Here is a 27,640-nt window from a genome sequence, read left to right as displayed (position 1 = left end):
TTTACAGTAGATTCCTACAACAAGAACTGGAAACAACATCAATGGGGAGACCTTACTCAGTACTTAAATTCAGTGTTTAATAACCAAAGGTCTGAAAGGACTCAAAGTAAGGTTTTGCACACAGTGAATATAGGAATTGCTGAAAATCCATGAGGTTTGGCTGAACAGTCAGCCACTAGCTGAGGTTTGTTCAAGCAAGCTTCCAAAAATGCTGGCACAGCTCTCTGTGCTCCTTAGAATACGACATGGGGCTTTGTGTCAGTCATGAGGAAATTTTAAATTATTGACCAGCAAAAATGACTATGGCATATGGATGGATGACCAAATTCCAGGTGCATTGGATGGAAGAATCATTCATCGACATTCTTGACTGTGTGTCCTGTGATACCTAGAACCCAAAGCTTTGAGAGGACTTATCAAGGAATTTCTCAGATGAAAACAATTTTTGGGATGTCAGGCTACCACCTCTAGGTGGCAAAAGCAGTATCTTGTGATCCCTGGAGCAAAGTCAGGTTAACTGCCAGCACAAGTATGTTTTTGGCCAGGTTTATAGCCTATCTATCTATTGTCTTTTTTTAAAAACATGTAGTCACTAAGGAATCATAGCCGTATGTCCATTGTAAAGAATGATGTTCATATTTGACCTTATTATATTACTGCTTTATAGCAACTGCTGTTACTTTGATTGTGACATTTAATGGTGCATTCTTGTTAATCCCACACCCAGGTTCCAACACGTCATGAGCACAATGGTGGAGTGCAGCGAGAGTCAGTTTGAGAAAATGGGTACCGATGACATCATCACCAATACCCGGCATGTGGTGAAGGGGCTGGAAGCTCTGCGGAATGAGAACAGGGCTATGTCCCAGCAGCTGCAACTTGTCCTACTTCAGGATGATGAAAAGAGTAATAGCTGGGGCAGTCAAGACAGAGAGCTATTAGAAGAGAAGCATGGCATAATCAGCAAATTTCTGGAAACCATTGATCTTGGGCTCAGTGAGGCCAAGGTAGGCACCTAGCAAGATGCTACATGCATTGCCTGTGGGTACTGACATTTACTGTTGCAAAGTACTTTCTCATAGAAAAGTAATATGTTCAGAAGTGGGATAATGTATGAAGCTTAGAGAGTTCCTACTCTGGAGTAGTCCCCGATCGTGAAATAGCTCAAACTCTGTAAAGCGGTCTGCTCATGGATAACACAGTGGAAGCATACACATTCTTTTGCATATTCATTGATAATTAAGTAAACTGTGGCAAGGCTGCAATCTGAGGGCAGGATTTACTTCTCAATAAAATGCGTTCATATTCAATCGCAAATTCTCTTTGCTTTCAGGATCATTTTAATCCTATGCCAGCTGGAGTCTCAATGGCTGGGTCTAATGCTTACAGTTCCATTGTTGATGCCGAGTGTTCAGTATTGCGTTGCTTGGAGTTCTGAAATGGGGACATTAATGTCTGTGTGTGCTAGGAGGGGAATTGAAGAAGGATACTGACACTCCCACAAACAGACCCACCTCTTGGGTCGCAGCACTCTTCAAACCAAATAGAACACCAGGGGTGCCGTTGTTAGTGGTAATGGTATATCCAAACTCCATGTTGTGATTTATTAGTCAACAATGTGTTGTAAGTTACAAATAAAGTTTATTCACATGGGGTCCATGCAATGTTACAGTTAAAGAGAAACGTGAGTACACTGAGATCTTGTCCCATGCAAACACTTTGACCACATTTATGCAGGCAGAGATAAAGGACTACGGAAAGAGGATGTAGCACAACTCCTTTTCTCATATGAACACATTTTGACTGTCAGCCTCAAGCAAACTAAATGTCCCTAAAAAAGTACACTATAGCCATATTAAAGACAGACAAATGCAGAACACTCACACAGATGAACATCACCTACTTACCCTCGAACAAGCAAGCAATGAAAAAACACACGGACTATGCACAGAAAAGCACAACTAAAACTTGCAGATGAAAACAAAACAGATGGGATGACACGCATGCATACAATACATCGAAACAAGTGGGTACAAAGAGTTTATTCTCCAGTATTGGGGTGTCTTTCATAGATTCACATGCTTGAATATTCCCCGTCGTCGGAGTGGGAGTCCCACGGTAAATAATATAGCAATATATACAGCCATAATATATATATATATATATATATATATATATATACATATACATACATATACATAAGTAATCATATAAAACAGAGATATAAGTAAGTAATAACATCAAGAATGTCCCTATATGAAATTTCCATAGAGATACATGGAAAGAGAAAAAAGACATTCGTAGTCTATCTCTGTCATTATGTTAGTCCGAACTCCGGCCAATCAGGCGCCAGCTCCTCTCTAGAACCTTCTCCTCAGAGCTCCTCACCTCAGATTTTCTACCGCACGTCGTGTGAAAGGGAGTCTCCCTGAGCTCTGCTCAGTTTTTTTTTTTTCTCTTCAGGATGACTTCAAGTAAGAAGTCTTTGTTTAGACCTTGTTCTTTTGTGGAAAGCTACGTTATTCTCAGAAGATCCACACAGTAAGTGTATTTACTGTCTTTACCCTACCATGAAGTGGGTGAATATAAATTCTGTAGAATTTTTTCTACAAAAACTCTGAGAGACAGGGAAGGCCGTCTCTTGTTGTGGCTCCAGAGACTTAAGGATAAATATGAAGTAATTTTCTGAGGTAGAAAACTTTACTTCTGGCCGTTCCCACACAGCCTCAAAACGCAGTAGTGTACAGGAGTTACCTACTCCTTCCTTAAAAGAAGAAAATGTCTCTGACTATGACATCTGCCACTTCTTCTTCTTTGAATACTGCTGTGTCGCCCACGAGACATAGTTCTCAGGCTAGTGAGGTTTTCAACTTTCCAGTTTTTTCAAAGATGGCTTCATCGTCTACGATGGCTCCGTCTACGATGGCTCCGTCTACGATGGCTCCGTCTACGATGGCTCCGTCTACGATGGCTCCGTCTACGGTGGCTCCGTCTACGGTGGCTCCGTCGACGATGGCTCCGTCGACGATGGCTCCGTCTACGATGGCTCCGTCTACGGTGATTCCGTAGACGATGGCTCCGTCGACGATGGCTCCGTCGACGATGGCTCCGTCGACGATGGCTCCGTCGACGATGGCTCCGTCGACGATGGCTCCGTCTACGATGGTTCCGTCTACGGTGGTTCCGTCTACGGTGGTTCCGTCTACGGTGGTTCCGTCTACGGTGGTTCCGTCTACGGTGGTTCCGTCTACGGTGATTCCGTCGACGATGGTTCCGTCGACGATGGTTCCATCGGCAATGAATCTTTCGATGGTGGTTTCCGTCAACGATGGTTCCGTAGACGATTCCGTCTACAAAGATCTCTTCAATAGCCTTCTATGCCTCAGAGCCCGTCGACTGCAGTCTCATCGGTAAAAATAAGGGTTTAAAAAAGACGACTTCTGCACAGAGGTCATTAAAAATCCAAATCTCTTCGACATATACAGCGACTACTTCGTCCTTTGCTGCTGTTCCTTTATTACCATTACCACCGAGTACTTGACAAGAAAGGTCGGGTGAGGTTATATCGGTGGAGGATTCCCGCCTTCCTTAACCATTGTTTTACCACTGACTCAGATCAAGATTCAGAAGAAGGCTTAGCTGAATCGGTTGTGACAACTATAATCGGCGGTTTTTCCTTTATCACCACAAGTGTCTGTGGTTCCGCTTACTCCAGTGGTGCCAACAACTATATCGGAACCGGTACCGGCTCCAATACTTTCTGTGGTAATACCTACAGTACCGCTGAGACATTCTTCAACTCGGACAGTACCTCCTCATGATACTGAAGAAGAAGAAGAAATTCCTCAGGACAGGGAGGATGGTGAGATTCTCGATGATGGTGGCGATGCTGATGATGATGATGATGGTATGGCGGAGTGGGATAACTATCATGCCCAAACACCATCTCCCTCTCCGGTGCTACCTGGTGACTCACCACCTGTTGATATGCAAGTTCCACCAGTTAAGGGATAGGACAGCACTAACGTTCAAATTAACGAAGGATTATTTCCTGTACGATTTCAAAGATCAGCCTGTTAAACAAACACATACAATCCCTATAATCGAATTTATTGGGGAGGAAGGCAAAAAAGATTATGGAGGCCTCATAGTCTTCCAGCACGGGTGCCTAGATTGGAGAAAAAGGTACAAATCACCATTAGGAGCACCAGCGTGCCTCACTGGTCAAGCGAAGCCAGATTCTGTAGTCACACAGGCAGAGCAACGCCGGGCTAGAAACCCTGCATCTACGATCACTGCACCACCGGATTGTGGTGGATGTCGTTTGGATGCCATAGGGTGAAAATTCTCTTCGATGGCTTCCACCATGGTGAGAGCGGCTAATGCTTTGGCCATCCTGGGTCGTTAGGACCGTCAAGTATGGGCGGATATGTCAACACTAGTTGAGCAACTGCCGGAACCGTCAAAGACCATGGCATATGACGAAGAAGAGGTTTTATTCGGAGATCAGGTGGATGAAGCTCTCCAATCGATAAAGAAAGATACAGATACTGCTCGCTCTCTGGGCACATTGCAATTTTGATAACAACCCTTTCGGGGTGCACGCGGACGCGGCACCTCCTCTATTTTCGAAGAGGAATCAATCAATATCGACCTTATAACCAGGGTTCAAACCGATATTCCTTTAACCAACAGCAAACTTCTCGACAGCAGTCTTCCAAGACTTACAGAGGAAAATCCTCTTACAAGGGTTACACTCCTAGAGACATGACTTCCATCAGTCCCAGAAAATTGGAGATCGAATCTATCGGTACTATTTTCAATGGTCCTCCATACAAGGAACCGTTGGGTTTTGGAAATTATAGCAAGAGGTCACACTTTGGAGTTCATCGAATTCCCTCCACCCACACCACCTACCGAACTGCCACCGGCTCATATCAAAGAACTGTTACAACAAGTTCAATTTCTATAACACAAGGGAGCCATAGGAGTAGTACCAAGATTTCAAAAGAGGGAAAGGATTTATTCCCGATTCTTCCTTATCACCAAAAGGAAGGGGGAATGGAAGCCCATTCTAGATCTGAGGGCTCTCAGCAGGTATCTAAAGAAACATTCTTTTCGTAGGCGAACGCATGTAGAGATCTTGCGATTATTTTCACAAGGAGATTTCATGGAAACAATCGACCTCCAAGATGCATATTTACATATCTCCATACTACGACAACATCGGAAATTTCTTCGTTTTCGAGTGGGTCGAGGGGATTTTCCAGTTCAAAGTTTACCATTCGGACTGCGCTCGGCCCCTCGAGGGTTTACAAGGGTGCTAGCCCCTGTGGTAGCGTCCTACGTTTCAGGGTGTTCAGATCTTTCCATTTCTGGACGACTATCTCCTAAAATCACAATCGAAAGTTCAACTTCTACAACACACACATCTTTGACAGGAGGTGTTTTCGCGCCTTAGGGCTCTCCATAAATACCACAAAGTCCCATCTACTGCCTTCTCATCGCACGGATTTTCTGGGAGCAACTTTAGACACAGTGTCAGCAAGGGCACTTCTCTCCCAAGACCGTCTTCAAAAAATTCTCCGACTGGTAACCCTTATCAGATCAAAAAGACCCGTTTCTGTAAGAATATTGAAGTCCTTTCTGAAAATGGCGTCATCATGCGTTGCATTGATCCCTCATTACAGATTACAGACACGCCCCATCCAAGGAGTACTGGATGTCCAAGAACGCCAGGTTACAGGTTCTTTGAACGATGTTGTAAACGTCACAGATCGGATGAAGTTGGCGCAAAGGTGGTGGACGCAACCGTTAAATCTAACGGAAGGCATTTCTCTTCTGACAATGGTACCAGACATGACAATAACAGACGCCTCTCTGGAAGGATGGGGTGCTCATTTGGAGGTTTTATCAATAAAAGGAAAATGGTCAATATGTCAAAAAAAAAAAAAAAACCTGGCACTTCTACAGGTTGGATCTCATGGCTATATATTGCTGGCTCTCAAAGCTTTTCATCCTTTAATCCAAGGAGAATCAGTCCTGATACAGACAGACTATACAACCTGCATGCACTATATAAACAAGCAGGGCAGGATAAAATCTCCGAAACTGTCTCGACTAGCTCAGTCGATTTGGGATTGGTCTATCAACCATCGCATCACGATATGCAGCAGTTAATCGACCGGGGGTATCCAATATCCTGGCGGATTCCCTGAGCAGGTCCTCCTCATCGACCCATGAATGGGAGTTGCATCAACCAACTCTAGAGAGGATATTTCAACGATGGGGTCGCCCACAGCTGGATCTCTTTGCCACACTAGAGAACCGGAAATGCCGAGATTACGCAAGCTGGCTTCCCCACAAAAGATCTCTGGGCAATGCCTTTTGATGGACTGGTACGATCTGTTTGACTATGTTTTTTCTTCCCCCAATCCCACTCGTACCTCGAGTTTCTGTGGTAGATGCGGAGGCAACCTTGCCATCTACTTCTATAGCCCCCCGTTGGCCTCGGCAGGCATGGTTCTCAGAACTACTCCTACTGTCTCAATCCGAACCAATCATTCTACAGCCTCGTGCAGATCTACTCACGATGGACAAGGGGAAAATTGGTCATCCGAATCCCTCCTCACTGAGCTTATCAGCTTGGAACCTGAGCACTGTGAATTTGCCCATTTGGATACTCCACAGGACTGTAGAGACATTTTAGCTCAGGCGAGGGCTCCTTCTACGGTGAAAACGTACAAATTAAAGTGGAAAAGTGTTCCCCACTGGTGTGCATCTAATGAGGTGCACCCGTTTTCACTCCACACCAGAACAATTGTTACCGTTCTTCTTGCATTTAGCTAACTCCGGGTTCTCTCATGCAACCTTTAGGGGTTTTTTCTGGCGGCAATTTTCCGTTTCCGTCAGGATGGTTCAACTTCCCTTTTGTTTCTTCAAGGATTATCCATCAATTCGTCTAGGGGTTATTTCGCAAATCCCCTCCATTGTGGCATCTGAACATCGTATTGGCTCAACTAATGAGACCACCGTACGAACCGATTCACAAGATCGATTTGTAGTATCTAACATGGAAGGTGGCTTTTCTTCGGGCGCTAACGTCTTCACGTCGCGTCCGTGACATTCATGCATTTACAATAAATCCACCTTTTTCCTACAGTTCAAACCAGATTCTGTAGTATTGCGTACAGATCCAAATTTCTTGCTGAAGGTGCCTTCAGACTGTCATATTAACGAACCAGTGATTTTAAGAACTTTCTTTGCTATCCGCAAACTCCTACGGAGCAGAGATTACATTCCCTGGATGTGAAACTAGGTTTAACATTCTACATCAGCAGAACGGCTGCTTTACGAAGGATTGATCAACTATTCATAGTTTATGGACGCTTTCACAAAGGTCGTCCAGTGACGAAACAAACTATTGCACGTTAAGTTTCAGCTGCCATCGTCTTCTGCCATCAAAAGGCAAACAAGCCATTGCAGTCACCAGTGAGGGCTCACTCCACCAGAGCAATGTCTTCCTCAACTGCTTTATTTGCTGGAGTGCCTTTGCATCAGAGCTGCAGAGCAGCTACGTGGTCGAGCAGACACACGTTTACAAGACACTATTGCTTGACAACTTTAAACGAGGAGGATGCTGCAGTTGGGCAGGCAGTGCTTCACAATCTTTTTAAATAAGATGAGCCTCTTCCTTCCCTCCTCCATATTGTTTCCATTTATAATTGACATAATGATGCATTTATACTGTTACAGTTATTCAGTACTGTCATATGCATAAGAAGATTGATTGTCATTACAATTTCGAAGCTGTGTGATCATGGAAACAATGATATTGTTACTGCTAGCTATTCTATATTCAAGCATGTGAATCTATGAAAGACACCCCAATACTGGAGAAGAACAATTGTTACTTACCTGTAAACAGGTGGTTCTCCAGTATTGGTGTCTTTCATAGATTCACATGCGACCCTCCCTCCTCCCTTCAGAGGCTCTCTTCTCCTCATACACTCTGAGTCACTATGGTGCTACGAAAATCTGAGGTGAGGAGCTCTGAGGAGAAGGTTCTAGAGAGGACCTGGCGCCTGATTGGCCGGAGTTCGGACTAACATAATGACAGAGATAGACTACGAATGTCTTTTTTCTCTTTCCATGTATCTCTATGGAAATTTCATATAGGGACATTCTTGATGTTATTACTTACTTATATCTCTGTTTTATATGATTACTTATGTATATGTATATATATATATATATTATGGCTGTATATATTGCTATATTATTTACCGTGGGACTCCCACTCCGACGACGGGGAATATTCAAGCATGTGAATCTATGAAAGACACCAATACTGGAGAACCACCTGTTTACAGGTAAGTAACAATTGTTCTTTCTTCTGAGAAGCTTGCAAGGCAGAGAATCCCCTGTGCATTAGAGGCATCTGCCTTTTGTTTTGCAGCAACAAACTCTTTCCTTGGGAGTTTGTTGCTACGAAGCAAAAGTGAATGGGGAGTGCGCTTCTTCAACGTAGGAGCCCACTTGGCATTAAACAGCAAGGTAAGTGCCTAGGTATATGCACTTTATTACTGAAATACCTGTGGGTGGTTCTCCGATTGTGCACTGGAAGTGTTGCTGTGAGTGAACGGCGCAGTGACACAAGTGATTAAAGAACAACGTGAAGCGGCGAAAAAGCAATAAAACAATACATTGTGGGGGTCAAACAGATGTTTTTTCAATTACAAGTACAATTTCATTGTTTGCAAATGACCCTTTGGTGGCCGCGAATGGCGTTGTGGAGTCGACGGCGTTTCAACCTATTTAAATCAAGGTCATCATCAGGACGATGGTTACATAATTCTGGAATAGTGCTGTATAGAATCAGAAAGGAAACGAGGGATAATCAATTTGAGTAGAGCCCAGAGGAAGAAGAATCAAGTAAAGAAACGTTTGAGAACACTAGGTGAGTCATAAGGGGATACCTGATGGCACTATGAGAGGGAGAATCCACGAGAGGGGGAGAATCCCGCTGGTCTGGAACTGCTGCACGAACAGAGGACAAGGGGTCAGGGTAAAGGAGTGGGGGCACAGCGGGTCGATGAAAGCTGGTGTCCGCCTGGGAGTTACCTCTAGGACGTCAATCGATTAGAGACCGGCTTGTAAATAGCTGAGCTGCGGTCTAAGGAAGGAAGGAAAACGGACACAAACGGGGGTTACTAACAGGGAACTGGTGTATAGCCTGTGAGTGAATGGACCTGCGCTGTAAAGTAACGTGGTCTTACCTTGGTGCTCAATTCCACCGGCAGAAAGGGAACCGATGTTTGGAGGACCGAGCGATTAGTGCAAGGGGTTGTTCACGACTGGCAGTGTCGTGATCCAGGAAAACGGGCTAAGTCCGAAGGGACGAATAAAGCGTCTCAGCCATTCTACCTGGCATATCCAGTATAAGTGGAAGCCGGCAGGCTGGTCACGTGGGAGTGCTTGGTGTGGGATCTAGTGCGTGCGAGCTGGCATATCGCGTGCCCCGGGGGGACCAGTTGGAGAAAGTACGGCAGACTCAAGATGGCCGTCTGATAGTAGACACCGAGGTATAGTAACATTGTATATATCAACGGCGATCTTCTGTGACATTATATAATTCAAAGGAGATCAATGTGAAACAAATGGTTACATTGGGTAAAGAAATGAAAAAAACATGAATTACAGTGTGTTACACTTTCGGCAGATTGAAAATAATAAAAGCAAAATGTGATATAAATTGCATGATTAGTGCGAGATGGGCAAGGAGGACAATGTATTGACAATTTAATCGTGAATAAAAGGCAAGATACAAAAACAAATATTCGAATATCAAAAGACATATATTAAACATCAAAACGGTTGTTTTTGCCTGAGAAAAAATCTCGGTGTGGGGAGAAAACATTAGGTGCCAAACGATTTGCATTAGGTATGCATGCACAGTTATCGATGATTACAGACGATCATCAATTATATGTACACGGATCTGCATGCAAAAGCGGCTTATGAGAAATTCATGAGTTCCAATTACATGTATCAAAGGAACGGATTGGCCTGCAGGCTAGGTCACCGGGGTAAGGGACCTAGAAGGAGCAATTAAGGGGCGGCAGGCTAATATGTAAAACTAGTGAACCTGGTGGATTTAGACAGGTTACAGCTACCACAAGGCACAGGTCTTTAGTATGCCATCTGGCTTTTACCTCATTGACTGGAAGCGTGCCAAGCCTGAATTGGACATAGAGCTTTCTGTCTTGGGTTACTTGTATTAGATCAAAATAGGGTTTGAGAAATCTGGTCTGTTTGTGGAGTAAGAATTCTAAAGTTAGTTTACCCCTCTCGGCCCTGCCAATGTCTACTTGTGCGACCCATTCCCAATAGTAGTTCTTTAATATAGCTTTCCGAAGCAGGGGTGAGTCGTCATTTTCCCAGGCTTCTTTTAGCTCTATGTTAAATACAAGCTTATTTATGTTACTCAGCCACCCCACCTTGTTAAAAACAACTAAGCGGATGACCTCTGCCATAGCTTCAGCGTAAGTTGACAACTCTGGGGTCCTCTTGACTCTGGCCCAGAATAGCAGTGGACGAAGCATAGCAATGGTGCTAATGGGACGTTGCCCTATATCTAACATAAGTGGGTAGGTTGGGGTACATTAGGGCAGCATCACTAAGTTCCTTATACATTTGTGCTCCGATCTAGTGAGCTCCAGTATCTTTTTGAATCCCCACAATTCAGAACCGTACAGGGCAGAGCTAACAGATTTAAGGTTGTAGACCTGTAAAGCAGGGCCAACTGGTCTAGTGTGAGAAGAATGATGTTCTTTCACTAGTGCCCCCCGTTACTCGTTTGTGATTTAATGTCATTTTTGTTATGTGGGGGTTCCAAGACATTCTCTCCAAGAGTTTAACCCCTAGATAATCAAAAGTACTTACTCTCTCCATGGGTGTCCCTCCCAGAGTTGGCTTACCCTTGTATGACCTGTTAGGGTTGAAAGCCATGAATTTTGTCTTGGAAGTGTTGATTTCAAGGCCCCGAACAGTACAAAAATGGTTACATCTATTGTATAGTGACTGCAGCCCTGCCAGAGTTTTGGACACCAATAGGGTGTCATCTGCAAATAAGAGGGTCACTACTTTCTCTCCACCTAAAGTCGGGGCATCAGCTGGCTCTTGAGATAAAAGCTTACGACTTCATTCATGTATAGTGAAAACAGGGTGGGCGCCAGGACACATCCTTGGCGAACACCCCTACTAACATGAATGCAGTCAGTAAGCTGCCCCTGTGTTCCCCATCTTATCCGAGCGAAATTATTTTCGTGGAGTCGGATGACTAGTTTCAGGATAGCAGAAGGAATTCCCATGTCATTCAACACTTGCCATAGCTTAGATCTGGGGATTAAATCAAAAGCGGTCTTCAAGTCAATAAAAGCCAAATACAGGTTACCCTGACCAATAGTTACGATTTTCCAAAAGAGCAATAATAGGCGATAAACCTGGTCAATGATTCCTGTCTTTTCTCTGAAGCCAGCTTGGTATTGTGTTGAGATAGCATTATAATCTGCCCAGGCCAAAATCTTCTGAAGGAGGGCTCTGCTAAAAGCTTTTTGCAGCACATCTATTAGGCTGATAGGCCTATAGTTGCAAGGTTGGGCTCTATTCCCTTTTTTATAAATAGGACCACACCGCCCCCAGCGACGAATCTGGGACAGAGGCGCCACTTGTAATGGCGTTAGAAAGAAAAAGTATGTAACTGGCCCAATTTGGGGTATCAGATAAAAAGATCCCCAGGAACTCAATCTGGCCCTGAGGCTTTGGCTTGCACTATTCGCCCAATTGCGCCCTCGATCTCCTTCAGAGAGAAAAAGTCTAAGTTCATATGCTGTGGAGGGCACGAGTTATCTGCTGCAGAGAGAGGATCTGCGAGATCAGTGTAAAGATTTTTGAAGTGATCGTGCCAGACTTGGGCTTCAATTTAGTTGGGGGGCGAGGACAGACAAATGAGGACACGAATAGTTTTGCATCTTTATCGGCACAAGCCTCCTTAAGTGCCTGCCAGCAGGATTTGTCCCACTCCTTCTTCGCATGATTGGTGGCAGCCTTATAGCTGCTTCTAGAGGCTCTGATTTGGGTGGTCTCTTTAGATTTAAGTAGACAAGGCAAGTTTTTGCAGTTGGGTCTTACAATCCTTGTTGTACCGGGTTGCTTGACCCGTTTTCGATTTTCTGGCACTTGGTTTGTACCCTGTTTCGATAAAATAGGAGCCTATTTGATCAAAGAAACGAGAGTGGACAGAACCTACTTTTGCTAACCCTTCGTGGCTCTTGGGTAGAGATTGTAATTCAAAGATACCCGCCAACAGATCCTTCTGTAGTCCCCGAAGTTTGTCTTCACAGACAAGGACCTTTTGCCAACTCAATCTGCGACCATCGTTTGTTTGAAGGACCTCTTTTGAAATATTCGGTGGTGGAAGCTCATTAAGGGTACCACCCCACACTGGCTTCATGCCTAGGCAAAGCAGGTTATGATCACTGTCAGTTGTGTGTTTGTCGGAGGGCTGGGACGAAATGATAGCTAGGAGGCCGTATAAGTTTCTCAATGGTGAAAGTTGTTTTATTTAAAGTTCGAGATATATATATGACGAGGTGGTAGACTCTCAGGATGACAGGATGGTGGTTCCGCTTCTCTCGCCGTTGGCTCCTCCCCCAGGATGCTTGGAAAGAGAGAGAAAGAGTGGCGGTAAGTTACCAGTCCTTAGGGTTCCATGGTTTTGTTATACCCTTCACCACTCCCAGTGAAGATCATGCTCAACTGCTACGGTTTTGGGGTGGTGCTGTAGGTGTAGGACGGGGAGTGAGGGAATCAGAGGAACTACAGGAAAGGAACATAAAGGTAGAGGATTTACTCCTCCTCTTTGTAAAATAAAGGGGGGTTGTTTATTTAACAAAAATAAAACAAAAATGAACAAAACTCCCGTAACTCACGGAAGTATGTTCCGGACTATTCCAAGGGCTTTCCCTGTCAAGTACACATGGACCTGCCCCTCCCCTGGTAGACCTCCCTGTTCTGCCCGCTTACCGCAAAGCCACAACTCTCCTGGGTTACGGCGGCAAACTCGCGTCTCCTGGGGGCGTCCACTAGTCTTCACGCCACGCCTCCCACTCGTCGTCTGCGACGGCATCCTCCTGACTTGTGGTCTCCTTCTCGGATTCTCCAGTCTCTCTCGGCCCCTGGGATTCTTCCTGCTTCTTGGTGTCTCCCGGTACTTCATCTCCTTCCTCTTCTGCTCACACCCCCTCGTCTCACGTGAGTTTCCTTTTCTACACTTCGGCTGGCTCGGATTAGCTATCCCCGGAGACAGACTCCTCGTCATTCTGTAGGGTAGAGGGCGTGATGAAACTTTTAACCCTATGGCTGTCTTCCTGATTTCCCTCTACTGTGTTGTGTGGGATGTCGGGGCTTGTTTTACAGTGTCCCCATCCGGGCTGTTCCTGACATCCCCATTCCCTAACTTTCTTGCTTGCAAGACAGTCCTCATGGGGATATCTAGAGAGATAGTCCGCATTTGTTTGGTCTTTTCCCTCTTTATAATGAGTCGTGAAGTGAAAGGGTTGAAGGGCCAGGAACCAGTGTAATATGCAGTCACTGTGTCCTTTGTTTCTAGCAAGCCAAAGGAGCATGAGCAGTGTATAAAATGAATTCCCTGTCCTAGAGATAGTACTTCAGGGATTCAACTGCCCACTTGATGGCCAGGGCTTCCTTTTCAATGACCGCATACTTGCTTTCTCTGCGGTATAATTTCTGGCTAATGTAGATAACGGGTTTCTCCTGGCCCTGTGTGTCTTTCTGTGACAAAACCGCCCCTAGGCCATTATCAGAGACGTTGGTCTGGAGAATGAAAGGCTTGCTATAGTCTGGCCTTAAGAGAACCGGTTTCGTGGTGAGGAGTCTCTTCAAGTGTTCAAAGGCTTGGCTGACAACGGGAGATGGTTGTTTCAGGTCTTTTTCTGTATGTATGTCCTTCCTTAGGAGATTGGTTAAGGGGGCAGCTATTTCCGAGAAGTCAGGAATGCCCACTGTTGCACTCACTGGAGTAGGAATAGTAATTTTTACCCCTTCGCTATCCAGCACTTTCCCTACTGTTGCACTCATTGGAGTGGGAATAGTAATTTTTACCCCTCCGCTATCCAACACTTTCCCTACTGTTGCACTCTTTGGAGTGGGAATAGTAATTTTTGCCCCTCCACTATCCAGCACTTTCCCCGCTGTTGCAGTCACTGAGTGGTAATAGTAATTGTTACCTCCCCCTACTATCCAATACTTTCCCTACTGTTACACTCACTGAAGTGGGAATAGTAACTTTTAACCCTCCGATATCCAATACTTTACCTACTATTGCACTTGCGGGAGTGGGAATGGTAATGTTTACCCCTCCACTATCCACAACTTTCCCTACATTTGCACTCCCTGGAGTGGGAATAGTAATTTTCACCCCTTCGCTATCCAACACTTTCCCTACTGTTGCACTCACTGGAGTGGGAATAGTAATTTTTACCCCTTCGCTATCCAGCACTTTCCCTACTGTTGCACTCATTGGAGTGGGAATAGTCATTTTTAACTCTCCGCTATCCAACACTTTCCCTACTGTTGCACTCTTTGGAGTGGGAATAGTAATGTTTGCCCCTCCACTATCCAGCACTTTCCCCGCTGTTGCAGTCACTGAGTGGTAATAGTAATTGTTACCTCCCCCTACTATCCAATACTTTCCCTACATTTGCACTCCCTGGAGTGGGAATAGTAATTTTTACCCCTCCGCTATCCAGCACTTTCCCTACTGTTGCACTCACTGGAGTAGGAATAGTATTTTTTACCCCTTCGCTATCCAATACTTTCCCTACTGTTACACTCATTGGAGTGGGAATAGTAATTTGTGCCCCACCGCTATGCAGCACTTTCCCTACTGTTGCACTCACTGAGTGGGAATATTAATTGTTACCCCTCTGCTATCCAATACTTTCCCTACTGTTGCACTCACTGAAGTGGGAATTGCAATTTTTACCCCTCCGCTATCCAATACTTTACCTACTATTGCACTCACTGGAGTCGGAATAGTAATTTTTACCCCTCCGCTATCCAAAACGTTCTCTACATTTGCACTCACCGGAGTGGAAATAGGAATTTAACCCCTCCGCTATCCAACACTTTCCCTACTGTTGCACTCACTGAGTGAGAATAGTAATTTTTACTCCTCCGCTATCCAATACTTTACCTACTATTGCACTCACTGGAGTGGGAATAGTAATTTCTACCCCTCCGCTATCCATAACTTACCCTAGATTTGCAATCACTGGAGTGGGAATATTAATTGTTACCCCTCCGCTATCCAGCACTTTCCCTACTGTTGCACTCACTGAGTGGGAAAAGTAATTGTTACCCCTTCGCTATCCAATACTTTACCTACTGTTGCACTCACTGAAGTGGGAATCGTAATTGTTACCCCTCCGCTATCTAATACTTTGCCTACTATTGCACTCACTGGAGTGGGGATAGTAATTTCTACCCCTCCCCTATCCAAATTTTTCCCTAGAATTGCACTCACTGGCGTGGGAATAGGAATTTTACCCCTCCGCTATCCAACACTTTCCCTACTGTTGCACTCTTTGGAGTGGGAATAGCAAGTTTTTACCCCTCCGCTATCCAACATTTTCCCTACTGTTGCACTCACTGGAGTTGGAATAGCACATTTTTACCGCTTCGCTATCCAATACTTTCCTTACTGTTGCACTCTTTGGAGTGGGATTAGTAATTTTTAACCCTTCGCTATCTAATACTTCACCTACTGTTGTATTTACTGGAGTTGGAATAGTAAATTTAATTATTCCGCTATCCAACATTTTTCCTACTGCTGTATTTATTGTATTGCAAAACACACTTTTCGATTTAATTATTTTTTTAATAATTTTATAATTTATTATAGAATGTTTTTTTATTTTAAATTATTGATATATTTATATATTTTATTTGTATCTAAGATAAGAGTTAATAAATTATTTTCATGTAAATATATGTATATGTATAAATTATTATGTTTGTGTGTTTATATTTTTTTTATTAAGTTAATTTGGTAGATTTATGTAAAATCTATATTAAATTTAAAAAAAATTGTTAAAGATAATATTAATATTTTATATATATATATATATATTATTTATATTTTTTAATCAATATTTTTTACATATATTTTTAACTTCGATATTTTTGTACTTACCTGTTTAAGTATACAGAGTCGATATTTTTGCACTCTATATTTTTTTATCTATATTTTTGTAATCTATATTTTTGCTATCGATATTTTGTCAGTGAACCAGTAGTCATGTTCAAGTCCCCAGAGATATAGTGTGTGATAATAGTCATGCTCAAGTCCCCACAGAAATAGTGTATGATTAGAGTTCTGCCCAGGTCCCCACAAAGATAATTTGTGATGATAGTGTGGTTCAAGTCCCTGCAGTGATAATGGGGATTGATACTCACATTCAACCCACATTGATAATAGGTGATTATAGTGATGCATAGGCCTGTATAGAGATACTGTCTGATTATAGTAATTTCAAGTACACCAAGAGATAGTTTGTAATTGCAGTAATGCCCAGGACTCCTCCGAGAGAATGTTTGATTACAGTCATATTCAAGAACTCATTGAGGCACTTACTGTGTGACAATAGACAGGATAATTTACCACCTGACGTACTTTATAACGATATTGAACGTCACCTAGGACTACAGTGATCATATAAAGAAATGAGGTTGAATGCAGAGTTCCTTTATAGGGTCATGGAACTTCAACATGGATTGCAGCATCCTTAGATGTATGCCTGGGGTACTATATTTTGAGGTCGAGCCTAAGCCAGCGCGCATACTGCTGCTGCGAGTCAAGTAGCGAATAGAAGCCCTGCCCACTCTCCGCCCATGTTTGCCATTTCCTTGTGTCATTGTCTGTCCTAAATGCTGGCTTCTGATTCATCAATAGGCTTGTTAGTCCCTCCTTAGTACCACCTCCTCTTCATTTGTCACCTCCCATGGCAACTGGCCCCTGTACTTCGAGTGTTACATGGTACGTGTCGTTTAGACTGTGAGCACTAGTTTCTTTAATGAGGTTCTCCTACTGCCTTTTCTACTCCCTCCTCCCTCCCGTTGTCCGTGCCTTCTCCCCCCTCTCCTGCCCGCTCCCCCGTTGTCCGTGTCTTCTCACTCCGTCCGCCTATTGTCCGTGCCTTCTCCCCCCTCCGCCCGCCCTCACTCCCGTTGTCCATGCCTTCTCAGCCCCGCCCGCTGTACGTGCCTCCCCCGTTCTCCATCCCATTGTTGCGAGTCCTATTGCATTGCAACTGCTTGTTTATAATTCATGGGAATCAATTTAATACAAGTCAGATTTTTTAAAAAAATGCTGTACCTCAGAATTTGTAGAATCATTCTGTCTTTACTATAATTACCGGAAGTGTGGAAAAATAGACATATAGCCATAAATATCTCCTTTCTGCTTATCAATCTTCATCTCGCAAAGCAGAACAGAAGAAGAAAGCACCAGGTTTTGTTTTCAAAGCATAACTTTAATTATGCTCTGTGATCTACTTTTCCTCTCAGCTGCAACAGTAGGTATTGTGCTGACTCTGACTGCGATAAGTTATTACAATTGAGCATCTACATCTATTACCAGTGGCTAGGGATGTTTCAAGTCACCTGTTATAAGGATATTAGAGATGAGCTTTGGATTGCAGGCTCCTGTGTATTATAATCGTAATACCCATGTTCAAGACCACATGGGGATAGTATGTGATGGGAGTTAAGATAAGGATCCTGCAGAGATAGTGTGTGAATATTGACATGATCAACCCCCACAGAAATTGTGTGTGATAATTGTTAAGCCCTTGTTCTGACAAATGTATTGTGTGATGATAGCTATGTTCAAGTCCGCTCAGAGATTGTGTGTGATTATTGTAATGACCAGGTCCCCACAATGATTGTGTGTGATGATAGGTATGCCCAGGGTCCCACTAATGTAGTGTGTGGTCATAGTTATGTTCAGGTCCCCTCTGAAATTGGGTGTAATTGTTGTGATTATCAAGTCTCCACAATAATAGTTGCCAGGTCCCCACAAAGATGGTATGTAGTGATAGTTATGTTCAAGTCCCCACAGAGATAGTGTGTGATGATAGTTATGCTCAAGTTCTCATAGAGATTGTGTGATTATTTTGATGATCAGGTCTCCACAACAATAGTTTGCAATGGTACTTATGTTCAATTCCCTGCAGGGATAGTGTGTGATAATAGTGATACATGATCCCCACAGATATAGGGTATTATAGCCATGTTCAAGACCCACAAAAGATGTCTGTGATGATAGTCATGTTCAAGTCCCCATTGAAATAGTGTGTGATTGTAGTGATGCCCAGGTCCTCAGAAGGATATTTCAGGAAAATGATGCTTCATTCAAAAAGCAATTACGAGAATGAGTGGGATATTTTGACACTACATCCATCTTTGCTTCTACTATAGACACAAGAACGTATTTCACGTAAAAAAATAACTCGCCAAAAATACAGATGCTGTCTGCAACAGCCACTTGTTTTCTAGCCATGTGAATTGTTACTGACTGCTCACAATAAAATGTAGCCACAAAGAAGCGCACGGTTGCGTAGTTTTGGTACTTCAGTGTAACAAGAGTAAAATGAATTTACACAACTTATGTGAGAATATGCTGCTATAATGTAAAACCTGGGCCTAGTTTTTACTTATTTATTATCATTTTGAAGGTACTTTACTACTTGGCAAATGCATTCATTATCACTTCTGTGAAAGAGAGGAGTATCTTTTTAAAGTGGAAATTGGCATGTGCCAAACATTTGATGGGGGTGTTGAGGTGGGAATTACTCCAACTGGAAAAGAGTTTCCTCTATGAACAGAAACAAAATGTCTGGGATCTACAAATGTAAACATGAAATTACAGGAGTCGATTTATGACTTTTCACAGCCTATGTTTGTGAATCGAAACTTCTTGATTTAAATGCCAAAAACTTGATCATTTGCTTAGGTTAAATTTTGAACTATACATTACTGCTCCTTTAAATGCAGAAGCTTTTTGCCTGTTGGATTCAGGTCATGGTGCTCATCTGCACAGGGTCTGAGACGGTGTCCACAGCACACAAACATCATCCTCAAGCAATGATAGCATCAGGGTTTAGAGTGAAATCATAGGCATAGAAGGAACCACCCCAGGCCTGTGCATCCGTTATATCTCCCCTTGTCAGAGGTCAAAGTACCATGAGACTGGTTTTCTAAAACTAAACTTGAGCTCATTTGAGCCCAAACTCAAACTTAAAATATCCACAAACTCATGCTTTTATCACGAATAGAGTGTGAAAACCTTTTACAAGGTCTGTGTCATAATAAGGCATGTTTGTTTTTAAAGGGGTTACTTGTGCTTTCTTACTGTAATACTGAAGTTATTTAGTGTTTCCCTTTATGTGAATGTCATTATGGTCAATTAATGTCAAAGGGTATCACACTGAAGATCACCAAACAGGGTGATTTCTGTCTTTGATTCATGAATATGTTTTTTAGATGGTTCTGATAGTCCAGCAGTCATTTTTAAGACAACACTGTTGTTTGGTTAGGCTATCACTCTAAGATGTTGCAAATAATCTGTGAATCGAGGTGGTGGTGTTTTCCGCCTGGTTCTGCAGAGCATGGTTGCTTTGTGTGCTCTGAAGAATATTTCTATTCTAAAATTATATTTGTACGTTAATATAAGATTGAGTTACTCGCACTATGGTGTTTGTAATAAAATTGTCCCTGGAGTTTTGGTTACTTTTTAATGTTGCACTAGAGATATTTCAATAAGTGAAGATCTTGGTGAAAACTATGTCTACTTCTGGACTATGGAGGTGGTTTATACATGGATAAATGAGAATTTTCTACTACTGATGTTTAGTTGATTTATTAGACAGTTGAGTTGCTACTAAGCAAAGCTGTTCTGGCAGTAGTAGACGACTCTTAAAATGTACAGGATCACCATAGAAGTTGGGGAAACCAAGTTGTGTTAACTGCAGGTTGAGCTCTTGGCATAATGAGGAGGTCATTACAAAGTTTAAGAGTAACCTATAAAACAAAATCTCATCCTGATGTGGGTGCAATAAAATTTAGGAAGCAGAATCAATATTTTTGACAGCATACAGAGTAATGTGGGAGGGCAAAAAGAACAGCTGCTTCAAACAGAACTATAAACCAGCTACAGATAATAATCTTAAAGTGAATGTGTGCATGGTGACCATGTTACCAATGAAACGAATATGTGTCAAAATAAATATGTGCATGGCGAGTGAGAAGTAAGGCATTTGAGCCTGCCAAAGTCAATGGCATTGCCACAGTACACAAGAGAAGCTAGATCTGCTTGAATTACTTCTTTATGATGATGGGATGGGAGAATAAGAATGGTTTTGTTAAGACTGTTCAACAAGTGAGTGCAACTCAGAGTTCCCATCAAATAGCACACTAGATAGGAATTGAACTCTCTATTATCTGAACATCTCTTCCACCGAAGTTGAGCTTCAATAGCTACTAAGTCCTCCAGATGAAGATAGAGGGCATATAGTTATGTAATCTTATATTTGTACTAGATAAGTTGTCGTCTATCGGGACGTTTGGGTGCCATCTGCTTAGTAGTAAAAATGAAACTGGAATGACCTGGTCAATTAGGCTAGGTGTGTCATGTAGATATTGCAGGGGGAATTGTGAAGGGAGGATCCTGTGGCACCCCACACTTGGTCAAATGCAAATTACAGCAATAGCAGGTAGTGCACCCATCTGAGACCAGTCTTTCAGAAAAGAATAAAAATACTTCAGTGAAGGCACTCTTCCTTTGATCCCAGCAGAAGCGTGCCTTCAAAACTAGAAGCATAGACTGGCTGTGTCAAAGATGGTCTATAATCCCAAAAAGATATGGGCTGCCTTCCCATCACCATCTAGAATACTTCTTATATCATGTAAGGTTGAAACCAGATGTATGCCTCGGGTCACCATTTGGGATAGGCATTCTCCCCTTGTCCTCTTGATAAACGCATGCTCCTTGTCACTTTGATCTTCCAAACTAGGTGGATTATTCCCCAAGAATTAAGTGCAAATGTCCCATATCTCATTGCCACCTTTGTTCCTCTGCATTATCTCCCTATTTAGGCAGATTTATTATCATCAAAACCAATGCGCACATTCTGAAAAAATTCAAATTGATTACTCTGCTTATAATTAGTTTTCTAGCTACATTCGCTAGTTTACCTGGTTTATTCCCAGGTGTGTTTCTCCTTTTCCATCCTATTTATTTGGTTACTGTTCAGTATGAAGTATTGATGATCACTGGTGATCTTGTAGCAATACTAATCCTACTCTCTATCACAGGTACAGGTACAGCAATGTTTTCGTGATACATGGGCCATGTCTACAGCAAGTTCTGCGCCTGATCTAATCCGGTAGCCCTACGAGCTACAGCATGAGCAGCACACACCACAGCTCAGACACATGGAGAGGCAGGCTCCATTGTGCCATGTTTCTGAGCTCTGATGTCAGTTGTACATTATACTGCACATTTTATGAAGTGAGCGTGACTAGCAATATTATGTAAACCTTTTGTCTTATTCAAAATTCGGAACAATTTGATAAAGTGTCCTAACATCTGAAAAATGTAATTTTGGTTTCTGCATTGAACACAGCAAAGGACATGCAAGCAACCTGATTCTTAGAAGCGTAAACCACTGTCATTGTGCAAACAACGGTGCACAAATCATTTTTCGCACAGTCTGCACCTTGTAGTAACCTAGGATTACCCACATACAACTTAACAGAAGAATTATGTTCAAGTTCCTGATTAAATAAAAGAATAATGCTTTGTGAGTGCTTGTCTTGGAGAGTCACACTGCTATTTTATTGTACTGTGGCTTTTCAACAGCCCTTTCTTACCTCTTGCCAAGGCCTCAAATCCCATGTCATCTGTGAAAGAACTCAGACACTTGTGAAAGTTGACTAGTCTAACTCATGTTTAATGCACAAAGAGCCAATAGGAATAACAAATATTATAAGTGTAAATTGGCACACAACAGGCCAGCACTCCACTGTCTTAACAGCTGAAGCCTATAATGCTAATTGTACCCATTTTGGCGCTACAATTATGCACTTTTTATTAATGCAGTTTGCAGGGGAAATAATACATGCTCAAACAGAAAGTGCAGATCGAACAGGTGCCAGGCTCTTCTCAAGGGAAGAATGCAAGAAGACCTTAAAGAAGGGGCACAACCTGCTGTGTCTGACAATTTGCGCAATTACTTCTACTGAACGTATTGGTATTTTAAGAACTGACTCATGTACTACTAATAGGTCAGTTCTCAAAATACCGAATCGTAGTGGGTCACAATTTGACCTACCCAGGGCTTTAAGTGTGCAGCCCAACTGGTATTTTGCTGCTTTTGGCTTTGTCAATGGTTGTTAGTTGCATAAGCAACAACTATGACTTTGGTGAATACAATATGGCAGTCCTTCAGTTTTGAAATGATGAGACTGTAAAAGAACTTTAATGAGCCTCTGTGAAGTTACATCAAAGGCATAGTTAAGATTTATTTTCACCCCTAGGGTGTTGGCAAAAATGGAGAGCTCGATAAGGACCCGTCTCGACACCTGCTTTTTAGAACTGCCAGTGCTCAGTACCGGCAGGACCCTGCCTACTTAAAGCCCTGGGCCTACCACATTAATACGCAGGCGGTAGGTCGCTAGTTGTGTCCCTTATGATTAGTCACAATCACATGGATTATGGCCTGCTGGGGTCAGCAGACAACTCTGAATGTAACTGCTTTTACATAAACCAGTCTTATTTTTTATAATTCAGCTTGTTTTCCTTAAAGGAAAACAGGATACATTTTTAATAAATCAAGAGCTACGCAAACCTTTTTTAGGTGTAGGCAGCAGTCCTAAGGACCACTGCCTACTCCTAAAAAAACATTTTTGTCATCAACATTCCTAAAATGGAAGCGGTCTCAATTTGTGAACGGCTTATTACCTCCTTTGAGTTGGTGGTGAAATATTAATGCCTTGTGACCAGATTTTGGTTGCTAAATATTAAAACATACCTTGAGCAAATAGTATATGAAAGGGACACTCTAAACACGCCCAGCCCGAATACCAATAACTTATGGTTTCCATATCCCATTTAATATTTCAAAATGCCTTTTTTGATTCATTTATCGGGTTTGGTTAATTTCTAAATGTATATTAAAATTTACAAACCCTCTAAGGGTTTGTGAATGTTGAAACACTTTCTAAATAAGGCCCACAGTTTTAAAAATGTCATCCTTTCCGGCATAGAGAACTAATGGAGAGATTCATTCATTCAATTCTTTATTTCGGTTATAATAACCATAAAAGAGTGCCGTACAATATAAAACAATCATTATGACAAAATGCAGCATTTCTAATGGGTACAAATAATCCATACATAAATACAATATACAATATAAAAAGTTTTAAATATTAATTTGTACACAATATTGGTTTATCAACCATTTAAAATTAGAGTAAAAAATTTAAGAACCAGGGATAATGATAATACCATTGAATTTTTTGACCATTCCTTTTCCTAATTATCGCGACATTAAATAAAAAACGACTCAGGCTAAATACTATACTCTGTGATGTGTCGCCCTTGAATATTCTTTCCCCATACTGGACACGCCGAAGACCCAAGTTTAAGCAGATAGGTTTGATCCATTTTATCCTTGCCTGCATATATGCAGGGCATATAAATAGGACATGGGTCTCATCCTCCTTTGCGTCCATATCGCACAATTTGCACAGGTCAGATTTATTATTGTTATTGTTGGGCGCCCACTTTGATGTTCTAAAATTAAGTTGCAAAATGCCATAGCGATACTTTAAATACAGTAATTTAGCCAAGGGGGGTTCAATTTCATCCATAAAATGTTCGAATTTGCTTCCACATTTAAAATTCAAAAATTTAAGGGTCAATGATCCAAGTTTGGGGTTATGTAATACAGAATTATAAATATAGTCCCAATATGTGTCCTTCAGCAATTTTTTGGAAGAATTGGTAAGAGAATCAGGATCTGTCCAAAAGTTACGTAAGCCCAACTTTGTGAACCAGTTTTCAATATACGCTAACCAAACCAGCCCAGTAGCATTCTTTATTTGAATTATTTCCTTCAATGCATCTCTGTAGTCTACAAGCTCATCGGTTGACCACAGGTGCACCCAGTACAGTAATGGGCGTAAATGGGCTTGATCGTCCAAACGACGTATATTCAAATCCCAAAATAACGGGACAAGAGGGGTGCAGCCCGGGATCGCTAAAAGTTGCCTGAAAAAACTGTTTTCTTGGGCTGAGAAAGAATCTCGTGGTACATGGCCCCATAGTTCTGCCCCGTATAGGGTAGCTGATTGGACTTTGTATTTAAAAAGTTCAATAGCAGGTGATATTGCTTTAGTAGGGCTACTTTTAAACTTCCTGATTATAGGGGCTTTATTTTGTATTAATGTTAACCTCGATTTTTCTATTTGCGGTTTCCAGTTCATTTTGGTATCGAGGGTAATACCCAAATATTTAAAATTATTCACTTGTTCAATCTTTTCCTTATTTACATTGAAGACTTTATTAAACCCTCTATGGGGGTTAATCGTCATAACTTTTGTTTTGGAAGCATTAATTTCAAGGTTTTTATCCAAGCAGTAGGCCCGAAATTTGTTCAGGAGATTTTGTAATCCATTAGGCGTCTGGGAGATTAAAATTGTGTCATCCGCAAATAATAAGGCCGGAACGGCTTGACCACACAACTTGGGAGAGTCATGCTCGCAGCCCAAGAGGGTGTCAGGGATGTCATTTACATAAAGAGAAAAAAGGGTTGGTGCAAAAACGCAACCTTGTCGGACACCTCTCTTTATATTTATTCTCTCCGATAGCTCTCCATTAGGGCCCCACCTTACTCTTGCATAATTACCCTCGTGTAGCCTAATCAATTGTTGGCAGATGTCCCCAGGGGCGCCCATATCCCTCAGCCTTTTCCATAACTGCCCCCTGGGAACCAAATCGAAGGCCGCTCTAAGGTCCACGAAGGCTACATATAGATGGGATTTCCTTATATTAATATATTTCCATGTTAAACATAAAAATCTAAAAACCTGGTCTACTGTACTAATTCTGGCTCTAAAACCTGCCTGGTATTTGGTAAAAATAGAGTGATCCTCAATCCACACGTTCAATTTATTGAGAAGTTGGCGCGCATAAATTTTTTGCAAGACATCTATCAAACTGATAGGTCTATAGTTTGATGGGTTGGATCTATCCCCCTTCTTAAAAATGGTCACAATTTCTGCACCCTGCCAGGTTTCTGGAATTGGGGCACCTCTTGCAATATCGTTGCTAAGTAAATTAATATAGGGGGCCCACAGATTGTTCTCGTGTTTCCAGAGGTCCCCAGGGATTTTGTCTGGTCCTGGGGCTTTACCTTGTTTAACTGAATTAATGGCTAGTATGGTATCTGCCAGGCTAAATGTTAACGTTGTATCACAAGTGTTTTGCCCTAGGTATTCATTTGTTTTTCCTTCCTCCTCCCCTTCACATGAGTACAATGTGGAGAAGTGTTTGACCCAGACTTTTTCTTCTAGAAACCTATCTCTGGATTGCACACCTTCTTTGGTGCCCTTTGCTATAAGGTTCCAGAACAATGTTTGGTCTTTTAATTTACAAGCTTGGAGTAGATCTGCCCAGACTTGTTCATCCCATAATCTTTTTGCTAATAAAATAGTATTTTTATAAAATATTCTCTTTTCTCTCAGGATATTTATTTGCTTCCCTTTTATAGCCTTTATTAGCTCTAATTTAGCCTGCCGGCAGGCTTTGTTATACCAAGGTCCCTCCTTAGGCCGGTTAATCCGACAGGCTTGGCCTTTTTGACCTCTTTTGAGAGGATTTTTCTAAGTTGCTGCATCAAATTCCTATGTACTAATGTTACCGAGTGTTCCTCAGTATTGATGTTAACTAAGGGCGACATAAGTTTTACATAAAGTACATAGATTTCTCTAATTGTACCAACATTACCCATTACAGCAGGTCATTTTAGAGACCTGCAATTGTTGGACTCTAAGGGCTCATGAATGGAATTGTAATCACTAGGTATCAATGCCTTAGGGAACATGAACAATGAGCCAGTGATAGTCAAAGAAAGAGGGAAGTGGTCACTTTCAATACGGTTATCCACATTCAGATCTATGAGCATTGGCCATAGATTCAAGGAGACCAATATGTAATCGAGATGGCTAGTAGAACAACCTCTTACAAAGGTCGGTTTGCTTGGGCAATCAGAAGGGAGTCGACCATTACAAGAGCGTAGGCCATGTTCCATAGTCAATCTTAGCATCTGCAATGAACCATTTGTGCAAGGTATTAATATAATTTGCGTCAATGCTAGGGATGTTATAGGCCTTGTCTTCTTCTCCATGGATATCATCTAACCCCGTAATGGGTTCAAAACTCCTATTAAGGTCTCCTCCTATAATCAACATAGTTTTATGATCTAAACTACGAATGAAACCGTCTAGTTGGACTATTGTGTCTGATTCTTTGTTTGACGGATGGGGTCTGTTGTAAATATTGATAATACAGATTGCCCGTCCTTTAGTGTCATTAGATTTTATAGCCAAAATATCAGGGCTATTAGAATCCACTTGTGTAAAATCAATGCCCAGCGTAATTCTTGCCCAAATTATCAGACCACCAGATGGTCTACCTTTGTTTAAGTGTGATGCTGCTATATGAAAAGACCTATAGCCTACTTTAAAAAAGTGTTCTACTCCCCATGTTTCTAGGAACAAGATGAGATCCGCGTTGCTGATGTAATTATGCCATGCAGGATCAGACATGTTTTTCTTTATACCAGCAATATTCCAAGAAATTAGTTTGACCACAACTTCCTTGGTGCTGTCAAGTTGGCTCAAGTCTATATTTGTAACTTCACCAGTTCTTGTTATTGGTGAATTGTTATTCCCCACTTCTATTTGCAGGATTGGGTTATTATCCTGTTTGGCTATGTCCCTAGTAATACACCCATCCATAGTTGCCTTAATGGGTTTGACAATTATATCATCCTCTTTATCATAACTTTCTTCAAGTCAGTTTGTCTCGTCTAACCCATATAACTCTGAGAAACGATTATTTGTGGGTATCTGAAAATAGTTGTCAGGCCCCCACGGCATAGCTTCATATGCCGTGTTTGCCCGGCGTTTATATGTACGGATAGCCTTCTCACTATAAAAGTAATTAAGATTTTTAATTCTAATAGGGCCCATGTCGTTATAATATTCATCATTACAAACTAGTGCCACTACATTTCTATCCCTGAAATTAACTATAATCGTGTCTCCTTGTATGTCTTTTACCTTCCTACCTATCCAGCCAACCCTTCTGACAAACAATATCTCTCCATTTAAATATCTAGGGATCGGCCTGTTCGTGTTCAACCAGAATAACACTTTATTCTTTAACTCTTGGTAGGATTCTGATTTCCCATTCTTCAGTTCAGGGACG

At 42.0% G+C, this 27,640-nt stretch overlaps 1 protein-coding gene across 5 annotated transcripts in view; it reads left to right on the top strand.

Moving 5' to 3' along the window:
• KLC3 (kinesin light chain 3) overlaps window positions 1-27,640 on the top strand; it is a 1,068,754-nt gene that overhangs the window by 292,507 nt on the left and 748,607 nt on the right. For all 5 annotated transcript variants that reach the window (XM_085625583.1, XM_085625579.1, XM_085625581.1 and 2 more), the window contains one exon: window positions 728-1,007. In XM_085625583.1, coding sequence (XP_085481709.1) covers window positions 741-1,007 — 267 coding nt within the window. In that variant the 5' untranslated portion in view covers window positions 728-740. The remainder of the gene's footprint in view (window positions 1-727; window positions 1,008-27,640) is intronic.

The sequence above is a fragment of the Triturus cristatus genome, chromosome 9, assembly GCF_964204655.1.
Source record: "Triturus cristatus chromosome 9, aTriCri1.1, whole genome shotgun sequence".
Classification (NCBI taxonomy): domain Eukaryota; kingdom Metazoa; phylum Chordata; class Amphibia; order Caudata; family Salamandridae; genus Triturus; species Triturus cristatus.
Note: the sequence above shows the minus strand (reverse complement) of the source record. Positions and strands in the feature narration are given on the sequence as shown.